Below are 15,211 nucleotides of genomic sequence, written 5' to 3'. Positions count from 1 at the left end.
AGGACTGTCCGAAGACAGAGGCGGATATGTAGACTTATAGGAATCTATCCTAAGTCTCGGAGTAGACAAGAGTAGCGTACTCAAGTCCGGATGGATAACGGAGGGACTCAGAGTCCAGACGGAATGAGTGCAATCTAAGATGATATTCGAACTGATCTACTACAGCGCATATACAAAGGTTTATATACTACGGATAGCTAACGGAATGATCAATAAGCAAAGGTGCGAGGCTATGTACGAAAGTATAAGCAAAGTCTAAGTGGAGCGTATTGGTAAGTTGGATGGATCACGAATCATGAACCGGGAATGAAGTACAAGTAAAAGCGGATTCGTAAGTGTAGCGGATCAGTAAGCATAGCGGATCAGTAAGCAAAGCGGAAGTAAAGGATAACCGGTATACCGGTGTACAGGAATACCGAAAGGAGATGAACGATAGTTAGAGTTATATGAACAGGAAATGAAATAAGAATCAAAGCGGATCTGTGGACCGGACGACGGATATGTTCATCGGATCTGGATCGGATCTGAGATCCAGATCATCGGATCTGTAACCGGATATATGGTATATGACAGCGACTTCTACTACATCCATGCTTGACATGTATATATATGTCTAGTCTTGTTTATGATTTCACCCAAGGAATCCGGTTATGTGATAAATGAGAAAAGTAGTTTGAATAACATGAGCCCTTGCTCTCATGATCCGGGTGAGAAGGCTAGGTGAGATATTTCCTTCGCTTTCATGGTGTGGCAGGGAAGGTCCGACATCATCAGTACCACTAGTTGTGATGTTTGCCTTGATCGCGGAGCGAGAAACCGATCACGTCGGTATCCAAGGCCAGACTAGTACTATGTAGAACCAAAAGCATGACCTAGGATGTCTTAATTACATTTTCATATCGATAGACCAGAATCCAGAAAATTCACTTAGCCACTTTTATTTATTATTGGAGTGACACAAATGGCATCCAATAATAAATCGTAACGGTGCTTATGCCCCACTCCTCTTTTGCACGTGTTCTTAACCCTGCAATCATTCTGGGTCTCTTATCGCCCCGGGCAAGTTGTTCATATGAAGCATACTACATCCATAAGACACTGATCACGTCATGCATGATGTATCCCGATGACCGGTCGTGCATGCACGCTAGTCCAATATTAATCCTGTGTTACCCTTCTCAATTGACTTTCCGGCTGGGCAATAACATCATGGCAATAAACAATGATTTTAAAAAAACATAAAACATTATGTCATTGATCATCGTACAAGTCAATCTCGTCTCACAAGGATAACACATCAATTGAGAAAAGAAGCAAAACATGAAAGTGGAGCAGAAGACCAATGGATAAAACAGCTTTCCAAACGAAAAATATCCTCCACAAGCATCAAGTTTACAGAGGCAACGTACTTTTCATTAGTAGACCACCCAGTTCCTTTTCGGCCCCTAGTATACAGGAAAGCCACATCCGAGCTCGTTTATCGTAGGGACGGAGCTCAGGAAATTCCACATTATGTAATATTGGAGCAAGCCGCTCCGACGTCGCGGCACTTTGTGAGGGAATTGTATCTCCGCGGCTTGAGGATGAAGTCGATGACGTCCTTGACACCCCAGAATTTAAATGTGGCTATATCCACAGTAAGCTATGCCGCTGTGGTGCTATACCATTTGGAATCTTGGCCTCACAAACTACCCCCATAGCATGAAACGTGGCGGAAAAAGCACTTTCGGTACATGACGAACCCCAAGATAGCGTAAGACGGTAGATCCAGATAGGAGCAATTCAGACCAGGGAAAGTCACAAAAGAAGCGGCATGGAAACGGTTAATTCATTCGATTGGGAGGTGTGTCAAGTATAGTTGTAGAAGCCAGTGAGAGCACGGTATCAGAGAGCAGTGTGGGAAACCTACAACGACCGCCCAACAGGAACTTTCCGTCATATCAGCTATCTCTTGTTGGTTGCTTTTCATTGCACCACGTAAGGATTTTAACGACATCCACCCGACATAGCTAGGTGCTCTGTGTCCCTAGACTAATACTAGTAGTCAGTATCTTATGCAATTGCCAACTTGTGTCAACCCAATTCAATTCAATTCCCTCATACTCGCATTCGATACGGCAGCGGCAGTGCCGTGAGCACCGCATGTTTAGTTAGTCACGATAGGAAGGTACGGGTGCTGTTCCAGTGCTCGGTGCTGAATCTGCTGATGGCCATGTCAACCTTTGCGAGCCCCATTTGAACCTTCCACAGCCTCCGTCTCGTTATTTTGCAGCTACATCCCACTGCATTCACACACAGATGTCACTTTGAGGCTAGTAAATTTGCCATCATTGTCCCCTGCTACATTTTTTGTACTACTGACATCATAAAACACAAACCCTTTCACTGATATATCGCGCGAGATCTGAGACGTGTTTTAAATACATACTGGCAGTCATCGCCATTCCACACAATGAGACCACCATCACGCTAGTAACCCACAACCCGTCGAAGACGCAGCAGGCTGGACCATTGCTGCTGCCTTCTGTGACCTAGGTGTAATCGAGAATGGAAAGGGTTTTGGATGACTGCAAAGGGACTCGTAAATAAGAGTGACACGCTTTCAGCTCAAACGACCTACATAATCACACCTGGTGTGTACTGAGGGGTGACATCGATTTCACTCCCAAACTCATCCGTTGCCTTCTTCACGTCGAACACAGCGAGAATGGACACCATAGCGATCCACACTGATGCCTCAGCGAGATATTTCCCAACACAAATCCTGAGTCTCAGTGAGCATTCTCATCACTTGCAGTATTTACCTGAAATACCGTCTTCTGAATCCAAATTGTTGCTGTCCGAGGTCGTTCGAAAGTGTTCCATCTTCCTGAATAAAACGCTCAGGCATGAACCTAGAGGGTTCAGGGTGCATCCTTTCATCATGTGTCATCGCCCTATTGAAGTCTATTAGACCATAAGCGGAAGCATGTTTTACCTTACCATATATTGGCAAAGACAATTGTGTCTAACAGCAGAATCGTCAATATCAGTAAGTTGCGTCTTACAGATTAACACCTAGGTCACCTTTTGGAATAAAATATCCATTGTACACATCACTCTCTGTTGTCATGTGAGGTACCCCTGAATCGCATGTCAATCCATGCATAATTTGAGTTTCATGAGGGGATGTTCTCACCCAGTGGCGTGACCTGGCACCATCGCAAGACTTCGCAATATGTGGCTTCGAGATAAACCATCGACTCCCTGTCGCCAAAATCAGGCATTCTGGTGCCTCCAGTGACTTGATCGATCTCTGCCTGAGCTTTCTTTTGTACTTCAGGGAACATAATCATCGCCATCATGAAAGCTGACAGCGCTGATGATGACTAGAAAGGTGTCAGCGAGGACTATGCTATTATATAGATATGAACAGTTTCAACAGCGGCTAATATCACCATCAACATTCTTGGCTGTAAGGTATTAGATATTAAATCACACCTGCGTATGTTGTACCTGCAACCGCTTTGATCACGGCTTCTTCTTCCTGTTTTTCAATCATCTGGGACACCATTGATTGTGGTGCTGTGCCATTGGCCTCAAGCGAAGATCAATAGATTATTCTATGTCTCGGAGAGGGTAAACATACCATTGTTTTCTGCACATACTCATATGGCTTGTCACGCAACTCACGTGTGAGCTTTCGGCATTGTCGAGCATACCTTCCAATTATTGTATAGCTATTAATAATTACCCACCAGACTCACTGTTTAAAGCCTGCCCCTGGGCACCATTCCGGCAAGTGTTGGACTGCATACCAAATATGAGTCAGAATCCCTTGTTGAAAGAAGGTACATACACCAAGGGAATGTATTGACCAATGCAGCGCCAGGAAAAAACGAATTTGTCAGCATCTCACTGGCCCGATCGGTGATGGAAGCAAATAAATCGTCCCGCGGAGCCATTTCATAACCATACACGACTTGCATGATCATTGACGCCGTGAATCTTAATTCGATTATATATTATATTTTCAGTAAAGGATATTTGCGGCCATGCTTACGTTCGCAGGTGAGCTTCCATTTCGTGTGGAATAGCTAAGATGTTGTGGATCATCTGATGGACCTTGCTGAGCTGGAGGTCCTGGTAGGAAAGCATGGCCTGGGGATTTAATGCCTGATGCATGGCTTTTCTATGTCTGTGGGGCGCAAGCGTAATTAGTCAAGACCAAGGTACTGGCTAATCAACCAACTTTCTCCCTGTATCATGGTCAGGACATAGTAAGCAGTATACTGAGGAGAAGAGCTCACATGAAGGACCATATAGGATGAACCCCACATTGAAGCTCCAGTCCATTCTGTAAGATAACATGATTACTTAGACAAACAAACAAACGACAAACTTACAACTTGACCATCAACACTTGGGGGCGGTCGGAATACTTCTGAGATCGCTTATTGAGAAGCTCCTGTGCAATCTGCTCCGTATTAATGACCAATATCTTCTGACCAAGTATCTCAAGATAGAGGAGGTCGCCTGTCATTCATAGTTGAGGTGTTGTTCATAAGCAAGATCTTGATTCTTGACGAACCATATTTTTTGCCCCATTCTGCATACATCAACCACTGTGCTCCTAAGTCTTTAATACCAAACAAGTTTCCAACAATAGGAAGCCGTGGGGGCCCAGGGGGTAAAGGTAGACCTGCTGGATTGTCTTTATTCTTCTTGATGTACCGTTTAACCAAAATGGAGAACACAAAAAGAGCAAGCACGACGGGATAACTGAAGCCAACCATGAGAGTGTGAATGTAATGCGGAAATGTTTATACTCAAGTCGCTGTTAAACAGAGGTAGAAGTATCATTCACTTCACTGTCTAAATCACTGCGGCCATAGTATAAATGCACTTCTACGATGAGCCATGTCCGCAAGGGACACTCGGTTCCCTGTCTCCGTTACGAAGTGACACCTAAATTAGTTAGAATTTGGAGTCCAGCAAAACCTAGCAAAACTGATGAGTGGACAAAACAAAGAAACTGAACTTAGATTTATTACATGCTAGCCCTCCAGTCATACGAACGGGATCGATTACAAGAGCAAGAATGGACACCGTATGTGAGCCCGAGATCCGCATCAGCGCTACTACAGTTGCGGACAAGTGGCAAATCTGCTCTTCGATTTTTGAAAAACGCATTTACGTAACATCATTGGGTGTAAACTCTATCCCGTCTAGATTTGCACAGAGTCCTAATACGAGAATGACGTGAGGGCATCCGCTTTTTTCGCTCAGAGTTTGAAGTCGCTCGAAGGAAACAAGAAAGGTCCGAACTTCTGATAACATGTTACCACTTATCTGACACCGAGCTCTCCACCGCGTTTGTAAGTATCCGTAACACGCGCTAATTTCAGCAGTTTCACTGAGGCTCAACGATAACTTCAAACTTACTTTTCGACCAGTCCAAACTCTGATTAGTCCATGGCGGAGAACTCGAACGATCTTTAGATGGCCGCCATCCTCCAGCCTTATAAATACATCCCTGGTCCCAGTCTTGTGAACAGCCCTAAAAACGCCTTCCGAACACCAATATTCCAAGAATGCTGTTGACCATGCCGCACCTCCTGATATCCTCTACATTTTTGTTACTAATGTCCATCTCCATTCGTGTCTGGAAACAACGGAGGCTCCGGAGGGGCTTGCCACTCCCTCCAGGGCCAAAACGTCTGCCGATCCTTGGAAATGTGTCTGACCTCAATGTTTTCGAGCCTTGGTTGACATATACCGACTGGGCGAAGAAATACGGTATGTTGCACTCAGGCGTTCAGGATTGCGACTCAACAATGCACTGTGCGAAGGCGATATTGTCTATTCAACTATCCTAGGGCACGAGTTTGTCATTATCAATTCTGAAAAGCTTGCGCGCACTCTTCTGGAACAACGTTCTGGAGTATATTCCGACAGACCATATGTCTTTACTAATGTATTGCACGTCAACATTTTTCACTGTGCTCTTCCTCGATGTCACTAATCAACTACAGTTTTGGGATAGATTTTAACACCGGGTTGTTACCGTATGGGGACCTGTGGCGACAACGTTCGTTCTGACTGTGGTGGTTAGCTTTTGAATTCAACTTTGATTGCAGACCGGAAGATGTTTCACGCAGGATTCAACAAGGAAGCTTGTCGCAAATACCAGTCTATGCAGCTTCAGAAAGTTCGCCAACTCCTGGAGAATCTTACCATTTCCCCAACTCAGTTCCCTGTGCATTTAAAGACGTACGTACTGACAAATGCCCTTTATTTAACATGAATCACCATTTACACAGGTTGGCAGCGGCAATCATCATGACTGTCACATACGGTTACGATCTCGCGCTAGTAGAGGATCCACTTGTGACCAAGCTCGATCGTATCATTGATTTGTTTATCCGGGAGGTCGGAACAGAGCGCGCTGCACTCATCGAATTCATACCATTTTGTGAGTCCTTTCTAGATGCCAATAATTTTATCGACTTCATTTTGCCTAGTACAATATATTCCGGTGTGGCTTCCTGGTGGGATGTACAAGCGCCGGGCTGTAGAGTGCCGCGGTCTCGCTCGTGACATCCTTAACGATCCCGTAGAGTATGTGAAAGCTGAAATGGTAATAATTTCGTCATTGATGTACCCTTTCTCATACTCGAAGCGCAGGCTGGTGGAACTACACAACAATCCCTCGTCAAGGACCTTCTGAGTAAATGTTCGACCGAGAATGGTGTAGCCACCGCTGAAGACGAAGAGGCAATTAAAGCAATCGCTGCAAGTAGTTTCTTTGGTGCGTCTTCTGTAGTCACAGCGAGAATGTTATGACACTCACAGGAAGATGTCACAAAGCTGGAGCAGAAACTGTAAGTCTCAGTCAACCTTGGTGTGGTTCCTTAGTCACTGATACGTGTCTCTTGTCAGACCGCCTCTATTTTGAATGTGTTTCTGCTTGCCATGATCCTTCATCCAGAGGTCCAGATCAAGGTTCGTCAGATCCATGAATATGCGCCTTCCTCTCTACAGCAATTTTCCCGCCAGGCACAAGAAGAGATCGATAGGGTGATTGGCGACAGTCGTCTCCCTGATTTTAGTGATCAAGAAGGGCTTCCCTATGTCGAAGCAGTCTATCTCGAGACTCTACGGTGGCGACCGACGGTTCCGTGCTGTGAGTCAATAAATCCAATCGTGCTTCCAGGAAATCATGCGATACATGCATCAGCTATTCCTCATCTTACGAGTACAAGCGATGTCTACGATGGATACTATATCCCAAAGGGTGCGGATACAATCTATGACACTAATCAATTACACCAATCACTTATCCTTAGGCGCCATTCTTCTTATAAACGTTTGGTGAGTACCATGCAGGTTTGTTTTGGTAGTTGGTTTGACTGGTCCAAGGGGAATGACACATGATGAATCACGCTTCCCGGATTCGATGAGTTTCAAACCGGAACGACATTTTTTACCTACTGGAGAACTCATCCAAGGCTCTCTACCGCAGTCCTTTGGTTTTGGACGGTACGCTGCGGTTGACTTTTGCCACTCAATGCTGATGAGTTCTTCAGACGAAAGTGTTCCGGACAGTATATCGCAGATCAGAGCATTTGGGCCTCCATCGTCTCTATTTTAGCGACGTTCCGCATTGGAAAGGGGAAGGACTCGACCGGGTGTGAAATTGATGTGAATCCCAAGTTTACAGTGGGGTTTGCAATGTAAGTGACTTCCGTTCAAACGGCCACGCAACATTGATGACATTGGCAGCCGACCGAAACCTTTTGCATGCACCATTGAGCCTCGCTCTGCAAACGCAGAAAGATTGATTTGCGCGAGTAACAGGCGCGAGTAGGCGGCCCCGTCAAACTCGCATGAAGATCGGAAGCAACACAACTATGTACATTGAGTGGAGATTGAAATATGTGGAAGCTTGCTAGTGTTGAATAGTGTAAATACGTGATGCAATGTTAAGGTTGAGCTCTATGTCTACCCGATCAACACGAAATGATATCTGGATTCAGAACAGCACCCACAAATCGTAAAGATTCTTGTTCAATGATCTTGATCGCTTATGAATGAGGTGCTGGTATCTTATCTTCAACATGAGATGAGCCAAAAACCATTTGCCAGAGCTCGGGGCCATCCCGTATCAGAGCCTGGAATAGGAAAGTGCATAAAGATTGAGGAGGCAAAAGTTGAAATAACCGTCGAAGCACGTACGATGACAACTTCCACAGCAATAAGGGCGATGATAACGAGTTCCATCCGATGAGTAGACGACTATAGAAAGGTTAGCATGTGCACATGATCTTCGACGTCAGATGATGCACCTCCGTAAGTAGCTGACGGAGAGTTGATTGTACCTGGTTAGACGATTAGTTTCATGAATCGTTTCACCTTGAGCGTCTCACCTCCGTGGCATAGGTGATTTTTTCATTGACCGCGTTGGTTCTCGCCTTCACTTCGAGAGCCGCTGTCATCGACTTGAAGAAACCTTGCAGATTATGTTAGATCGACGTGGACTCATAACAACTATGCCAACCTTCTAATTCAGGCTCGGTCCAGTACAAGTCTGGTGTGTCGGAGAAGTTCTCCCTGTTGAGGTTAAGGCCCTGGCGAAACTTCATGAGCGCTCCGAGCTTCTTGATAAGGGCTTCCCTGCTTAGACCAGGCTTCCCTGTCTTCTCGAGGGAGTGCGGGAGAAGTGCTACGGAGGAGAGATAGTCCTCAAGTGATTCTTCAAGACCTGAAAGAGCTGTAGAACGTGATAGTGCTTGGGAGAATGTATATCGCGCCAGAAGGGTATCTGCGGGAAGTGCAGGGAAAGCTGGTGGTACGGCAGGAGCATTTTCAGAGTACTCAAGTGGTGCTACACGTCCAAGTATAATTAAATCTCCTTGTATTCGAGTTTTTCTGACAAGGGAGTTTTGTGAGTAAATTTGGCTCAAGTGGTTGAACTGAGTACCCACTCTGTTGGATCTGTCACAAATTCCAGTTCCTCTGTCTCTGGATCCTTTAACCGGCCAACCTCGCTAGGTGCAAGAACTTCTCGTGCAAATCGTCGCGCTTCTCCCTCTCCAAGACCCCAGCACACAAAACTTCCATTCGAGAACACAAAAATCTCGCCCCCTTCGCCCCAGTGTGGAACCCACCAGGCATCGTGAAGAGTCTGAGCATCCGGAAGACGGGAGCGTAGTCTTGACAATAAGTAGCGTTCCGCTGTTGCAAGAGTGATCACAGGCTTGATAGAACTTCTAGTAGGGGTCGGGTTGGAACGAATGGGTATCGATGCAGATGCACTACGACGAAGTGGTGTGCTGGCTTTTGGCTTGTGCTTTGGTGTCTCCGAAGGCTCTATGTCTACAGAAGCCGAGAAAGCACGGACGGAGTGGAACCAGTGGTGACGATGTACTGCTGCAGACACGATACTAGTATGATTATAGTATGAGCGCAAATTTGTGCGAAGACTACTAGTAGCAGTCCTGAGCTCTCTGCGGAAACCGTTCATGGAGAGATGGACACAAGTGCAGACTCAAAGCTGAAGCTTTATTTATGGATGCAAAATTAAATGTGTTGGTGAAGAAAGCTGACGAAGTCCACCGGCAATGCCAGCCGGCCGAGCTATCTGCCAGGCTTCGACGAAATGTCACATGTCATTGACATTAATATTCACGAATCGTTATCACAAGTTCTACAAGAGCGTCATGAGATGACAATGTCACTCAACAATCTTCACATCTCGATGGATCATTTGTCCACAGTGTCTGTCCACCGAAATGAAACTCGATAGCGCAGAACCGGTACATCACCATGTAATGATCACCATTTCATATTTAGTCCGTCTAGTTGGGGGGAGAATTCGTGGCCAGCCTGTGGTTCTTACAGGAAAGCCTCGCTCCACTGAAGATTACCGTGAGCAGACCTTACGGCAAGACGTCAGAGGCCATACGGAAATTCCCTAGTGCTTCATCTGTATGATTTAGCTCGCAAGTTGTAACGGGAATAATTGCGCTCATTGCAATCTCGAAGAGGGCTTGCGGTTTTGCTTTAACAGAGTAAAACGCGGTGGGCGAGTTCTTGGCAAGTAACATTCGGGGTCTATCCCTGCCGCTACAGGGAAAGCTAAAAAGCAATGGCGGTATATCAGCAGTGTCAGGGGCAGATACCCCAGTATAATGTCGAGTCTCGACAGCTACAGCTCATCAACAGCCATGCCAGATTGTGCCTAGGGTTCATGTGGGTTAAGATAAATAATATATGTGCAGAATTTAGAATTGTCAACGTACTTCAGCTAAAAAGTACATGAAAATGCTTGTCAGTCAGGCCATATGATGCAATAGTAGTTGTGTGCTGGATTTGCGATTAACAGGGTGCTTGGAGTTATCCAGGTATGAGGGAAAGATGCGTTCCGCTTCGTCCGAACAAGTACTGGTATGTATGCTGTAGAATAGATATACAGAGGAGTGCGAGGAACACTTGATGTGCTCTGTGAAAATTTATCAAAGCGAACATAAATCACGGGCTCTTTCCTGGTTGCGCATTGCGGATTTCTGCACGCGGTGCCATCTCGTAATCCTCAAGCCCAAGGGACTTCTGAACGTCTTTGTCAGTTGCATCTGGCTCAAGATGACCTTGAGCGTTACGACGGGCTCTATATAATCAGTATTTGAGGTTGGTAAATTTGACAGGTAACAGAGAGACACGGACCTGAAGAATGTATACGAGAGAACAACGTCATCAATGCCCCTACACGCAGGGTCATCGAGAATATCTTTGTCTATGAAGAAAAGGAGAGGCATATCGACTTCCTCTCCTGCAAGTAATTTCTGCTCCTCAAAGCAGAAGCACTCTACTTTCGAAAAATACGGGGCGATCTACATCATCAAACATCAATGGGTGCTGACATCCGACGTCTAGTGCGATACCCACTCGGTCAGGCGTGACATTGTACGTTGCGATTCCAATTATGTCCTTTTTACTCTCATTCGTTGCCTTATAAAACGCAAGACTGGTCTCTCCGGGAAGGACCGTCACGAACTTCTGCTGAGGAGTAAAAGTCCACGGTAACGCTTCAGCACGGTCAGCATTGAAATGAACCTTGATGCGACGTGCTCCATCAACAGGAACCAGGCGCGCAGGTTCAAATCTGCCTGTACCGACATTTGGAGTGCCAGCAAAGCCAGTGGCTGCGCAGAACATCCGGTAGAGCGGAACTGCAGCATAAGTAACCCCTACTGCAAAAACAATCTGTCGAGATGGAATAAAAATATGTGAGAAATAAAACAGCGAAAACCTACGACGGCAGAGGAGTACATCAGAAGATTGCGATTCCGGGCGGCGTATAATGACTGTCGGGATGCATATGGTGAAGTACGTGATTTAGCATTCAAAGGTGCCCCGGGACGCGAATTGGTGGCCATTTTTCGCCAAAGTAGGGAGTGTGATGGCGACCATGAGCATGGACTTTTGCTAAGACGGGTCACGAAATGAATGCTGTTGACAGTATGCAATGAACGGCATCGAAGGAATGCGTCCGGGTAGTAATGAGCAGTCTATGAAAAATTTAGCACGGCAAATACTGTTGATCTGAAGACACGCTCACCAACTGAGGTGCACGGCCTGCCCTCAACAAAGGTACACACAGCTTGAAGGACATCGCCGTCAATGGCGAGCTTGAAGATATTCCCGCTTCCGACCTTCAAGTGACAAGCACGTGACTTTTCTGTGAGGAAGCCTAGAACCATACTTCAAATCGGTAACGCCCACGACGACGACAACGACATGTCGACAGGAACATCGACACCTTCTAGTTCGAAGACACCCACGACAAGCGATACTGATATAGAGCAGCTGCTCTCCCGGGAAGCGTCTGCCTTCCAGCGTGAGCTCGAGGTCGAGCGGATTCTCAAGGCGTTCAAGCTCAAGTAAGTAGCCACATGTTGCGTTTGATCAGTCATTTAGCATTATGACCTAGCCCATATGATATTCTCGACATAGACGAGTCTTCAAAGCCCGAAGGAATCAAGCGCAGATACCGACAGTTGTCTCTCTGTGAGCGATCTCGCTTCACCTGTCCTCTAATTCATAGAATATAGCTGACGGTTTTGCGCCTTCGTAATCATGGTTGTTCGTCTGGTGATTCTACTCGACCTTGAACTCGACTTCACTTCATGTCTGGTCGATTTTGTGCATGCGTACGTTGTTCCGTAACAAGTCATCCATCCTGACAAGACCCCCCACGCTCGTGCTCCAGATGCATTCGACCTTCTCAAGAAGGTGCGTTTTTCTTCCTTTCATGATGCCTTCCCCATGCTTTTAATTCTTTTGTTGAGTTCATTCTGTATCATCTTCCGTTACTCACAACACTCGCTCCAACGGAAGTCTCAATATTAACTTTCCTCGCATATCATTTGGTTTGTCGTATACATGTGGATCCAAATTCTCACTCTTGACCCAGGCCGAATCCGAGCTATCCGACACTGCCAAACGCGAAGCTCTCGACGCCACAATTGCGGAGGCGCGCCTACAGCTCCTCCGTAGTCACGGTTTCTCTACGAGCACGCAGGACGATGATCTGAAACTTCGAGGACTAGTCCCGTCCTTCAAGGTGCAGTTGCGAGCGAAGGTGAAGGACTTGTTAATTGAGGAAGAGGTTAGACGCAGGAAGTGAGACACTCGTCTTTACTGTTGAGCTTTATTGCGGTCCTAATTATTCGGTATTACTGCAGAGCGATAAAGATGAACCTTGCGAATGAGGGACTGGAAGCTCGGAAAAAGGAGGAAGAAGTTGCTACAAGGAAACGTAAAGCGGAGGAAGATAAAACATGGGAAGGTGCGTGTTGTGATTTCTTTGGTCACAGCCGCTTTTATGAACCATCATCTATCACCTCCTTTATAGAGTCCCGTGAAACCCGTGTTGATTCGTGGCGGTCATTCAACAATACCGCAAAGAAGAAGAAAAAGACGAAGGCCCAGATCCTTGGATGATTCCCTGAACCACCTACATATTGGACGCTCCCTAGGTCCGAGCGTTTAGATCAACACCGTCTTTTCTTGTAACCTATGGTTCCTGCAAATGTAAGAGATATGCTATACCACAAAGACATGCTTTCTGTACCTGACCGTTCATACGCACGCGTGTGCTCAAAAACGACAATTCACGCATAGTTGCAAAAGGAAGACTTCCGCATATCCACTTGGTAAATTAAGGTTGCAGATAACTAATAAGCTTCTCCATCTCTTCAACAAGGAGAAACAATCGCACCTTGCCAGGACTCTTGCAGGTCTTTTATCTGCACAGCGAGGCTCCGTGATTTGAGGCGATCAGCTCGGGACTCTCGAAACAGGCATCATACTAACTGTCAATATCGTGGGATGCGAGCATCACTCATTCTCACCAGACTTGGTCATCATCGATGCGATCTTTGTGGGACGGGAAAGTATTCGAGAAGGGCATTGTAAAGGTAGAAACAGATTTAGTGAAGGTTCCGCTTCACGAGGTACAGTTTCTCATGGCGGGGTGGTCAGTGAATTGTAGATAGGCCACCTATGGACAATTTACCGACCACCCCCACCTATGCACAATCTACTGACCATCCCGTCATGGAGAACCAAACATCGCGGTCAATTTGAATCAGTGCATGCACATCGATTCCAGAGGAGATGGTCGATAATCTAATCATAGCTTGATCATTGACAGTAAGGATTGTCCAACTTGGAGCCAGAGAATCTGAGTCGAGTATGTATGCTAGCAGGATAATTTAAATTTATTATAATTTTGTTATATTGGGAATATTACAAAGCATCCTAATCAGTTAAAATAGATTTATTTGCAATTTGCGGCTACGCAGCTCAGCTCTCAATGTTATGGTTGTCAACTTGTGCCACAATCTCGACGTAGCAAATCCTGGAAATATTGCGACGCGCCGTGGGGTTGGCTCTGAATATAAGGAATTACGAGGCGTTCCGGATAGCCAAAGATACTGAACTTTCCCGCCCGCTGGTCGACACCTGCACCAGCACTGTTATTCACCACTGCCTAGCTATATTAGCTTCGAGCCCCATTTCCAGTTATGAATGCTTCACATTTGAAAATTCCACTACAAGCCGCTGCAGAACTCACCCATGTATCTCCCTCTTGTCGGCCTGGTGGTGGTATTAATTAAGGAGGACGAGATGCTCTCGACAAAGCTCTGCACGAATAGTACAGGAGCATACCACAACACCTCTCGTGTCAGAACTGGATACAGTGATACATTAGACTCGCAACAAGAGGCATTCCATGACGAGAACATGGAGCAGGATTTACGTAGCTTTAATGAGTGGTAGGTGAACGTTTGAACCACCGCACACATAAAGTCACTCTCCCTTTACGGATCGAAGGAGGCCATGATTACGCAGGGCATCGAGATGCAGAAACGGTGGATCTGCGATATCGGAGTCCATAGTGTCAGGCAAGAACACAGAGGTCGTCTCGCCAAGCTTGATCAATTCGCGACACACTTGGAGCGCCTTACGTACTGCGCCGTTGACTGTGCCCATACGCCAGCGATTCCATGAAATGCCCTGCGTCTACCTCCCTCGAACAAACGACCAGCCCAACATCCGTGTCAAGCCGTTTGCAAACCTTGCGTGATTTGGCTCTTCTATGCGGCTGGGCGTCTCAAGCATTTCTTTGGTCCCCAATCAGAATGCAGGTGTGCTTACTACACACCTGGTATCGCGCTGACTATTGCGTCAAGTGTAGCACATGCCTGCGTCAGCACTTCAACTTTTTGTCTTGCACTCATGTATATTTTGTATCTGTCATGATATTTGAATTGCTAGCGGTGTCTCCCTTATTAATGGACTTCCGACTCGTACCGCCAGTAGTTGTAGTTATCTGCTCGATTGCCAGCAGTTGCCAGCTCACTTCATACAAGAAGTGGCGAATTACAGCGACAGACATTCATGATAACGGGAGATGCTCAGTCGCCTTAAACCGGATGTGGAATGCTATGTGCGTTACAAGTTGCATCCCATCCCGATAGGGGACGTTGCTGTGCACGATAGCTCCACAGTACGGTTGGGCGACATAACATATCAGACTGCGTCGATCCCAGCAGTAGTGTAAGCATACTGCTTACTACACGTCATGAGCGACGTCATTTGTCTGTGCAACGTCATGATTGGACACTGCGTGTTGTTTGTTTCTTATTTGTTCTCTTACATATAT

General features: G+C 46.2%; 5 protein-coding genes across 5 annotated transcripts; 2 read left to right on the top strand and 3 right to left on the bottom strand.

Annotated features, from left to right (window-relative positions):
- Positions 1-2,319: 2,319 nt before the first annotated feature.
- DFJ58DRAFT_707800 (CyP450 monooxygenase) lies at positions 2,320-5,131 on the bottom strand. The gene is made up of 17 exons (XM_041383766.1): positions 5,034-5,131; positions 4,571-4,980; positions 4,386-4,515; positions 4,290-4,336; positions 4,232-4,238; positions 4,043-4,177; positions 3,839-3,987; positions 3,747-3,789; positions 3,629-3,701; positions 3,481-3,577; positions 3,414-3,427; positions 3,179-3,368; positions 3,067-3,123; positions 2,983-3,007; positions 2,814-2,936; positions 2,621-2,764; positions 2,320-2,567 (listed from the first exon to the last, which is right to left on the bottom strand). Exons 2-17 carry the CDS (start codon positions 4,773-4,775, stop codon positions 2,465-2,467), a joined length of 1,542 nt encoding a protein of 513 aa, XP_041239620.1. The 5' UTR covers positions 4,776-4,980; positions 5,034-5,131; the 3' UTR covers positions 2,320-2,464.
- A 493-nt stretch (positions 5,132-5,624) lies between these two features.
- Positions 5,625-7,849, top strand: DFJ58DRAFT_666404 (cytochrome P450; the record flags this gene model as incomplete). Its single annotated transcript, XM_041382561.1, has 13 exons — positions 5,625-5,778; positions 5,832-5,981; positions 6,026-6,070; positions 6,120-6,252; positions 6,303-6,454; positions 6,504-6,619; positions 6,667-6,804; positions 6,922-6,984; positions 7,039-7,165; positions 7,220-7,276; positions 7,383-7,521; positions 7,569-7,715; positions 7,765-7,849. The coding sequence occupies 13 exons, from the start codon at positions 5,625-5,627 to the stop codon at positions 7,847-7,849; spliced, it is 1,506 nt and encodes a 501-aa protein (XP_041239619.1).
- Positions 7,850-8,066: 217 nt separating this feature from the next.
- On the bottom strand, positions 8,067-9,505 carry DFJ58DRAFT_732371 (uncharacterized protein; the record flags this gene model as incomplete). The annotated part of the gene is made up of 6 exons (XM_041386165.1): positions 8,067-8,153; positions 8,218-8,277; positions 8,328-8,360; positions 8,409-8,491; positions 8,540-8,910; positions 8,967-9,505. The coding sequence occupies 6 exons, from the start codon at positions 9,503-9,505 to the stop codon at positions 8,067-8,069; spliced, it is 1,173 nt and encodes a 390-aa protein (XP_041239618.1).
- Positions 9,506-10,512: 1,007 nt separating this feature from the next.
- On the bottom strand, positions 10,513-11,417 carry DFJ58DRAFT_666390 (cytochrome c oxidase assembly protein CtaG/Cox11-domain-containing protein; the record flags this gene model as incomplete). The annotated part of the gene is made up of 4 exons (XM_041382559.1): positions 10,513-10,648; positions 10,705-10,871; positions 10,927-11,244; positions 11,295-11,417. 4 exons carry the CDS (start codon positions 11,415-11,417, stop codon positions 10,513-10,515), a joined length of 744 nt encoding a protein of 247 aa, XP_041239617.1.
- Positions 11,418-11,674: 257 nt separating this feature from the next.
- On the top strand, positions 11,675-13,460 carry DFJ58DRAFT_807968 (DnaJ-domain-containing protein). The gene is made up of 7 exons (XM_041391273.1): positions 11,675-11,921; positions 11,972-12,048; positions 12,212-12,273; positions 12,455-12,663; positions 12,726-12,829; positions 12,896-13,192; positions 13,262-13,460. The coding sequence occupies exons 1-6, from the start codon at positions 11,779-11,781 to the stop codon at positions 12,982-12,984; spliced, it is 684 nt and encodes a 227-aa protein (XP_041239616.1). The 5' UTR covers positions 11,675-11,778; the 3' UTR covers positions 12,985-13,192; positions 13,262-13,460.
- Positions 13,461-15,211: the final 1,751 nt, after the last annotated feature.

This window comes from Suillus subalutaceus, assembly GCF_016647625.1.
Source record: "Suillus subalutaceus strain FC151 chromosome Unknown DFJ58scaffold_123, whole genome shotgun sequence".
Taxonomy (NCBI): Eukaryota; Fungi; Basidiomycota; class Agaricomycetes; order Boletales; family Suillaceae; genus Suillus; species Suillus subalutaceus.
The sequence above is the reverse complement of the archived record's forward strand: the minus strand, read 5'-3'. Positions and strand labels throughout refer to the sequence as shown.

Bases quoted from the DNA above. Each gene is read 5' to 3' on its own strand.
- DFJ58DRAFT_807968 (XM_041391273.1), top strand. From the start codon at position 11,779: ATGTCGACAGGAACATCGACACCTTCTAGTTCGAAGACACCCACGACA. The intron at 12,664-12,725 runs GTGAGACACTCG...GTATTACTGCAG, and splicing joins GAAGAGGTTAGACGCAGGAA to AGCGATAAAGATGAACCTTG. The intron at 12,830-12,895 runs GTGCGTGTTGTG...CCTCCTTTATAG, and splicing joins GGAAGATAAAACATGGGAAG to AGTCCCGTGAAACCCGTGTT.
- DFJ58DRAFT_707800 (XM_041383766.1), bottom strand. From the start codon at position 4,775: ATGGTTGGCTTCAGTTATCCCGTCGTGCTTGCTCTTTTTGTGTTCTCC. The intron at 3,988-4,042 runs GTAAGCATGGCC...AATCGAATTAAG, and splicing joins ATGGAAGCTCACCTGCGAAC to ATTCACGGCGTCAATGATCA. The intron at 2,937-2,982 runs GTAAGGTAAAAC...AGACTTCAATAG, and splicing joins ATTGTCTTTGCCAATATATG to GGCGATGACACATGATGAAA.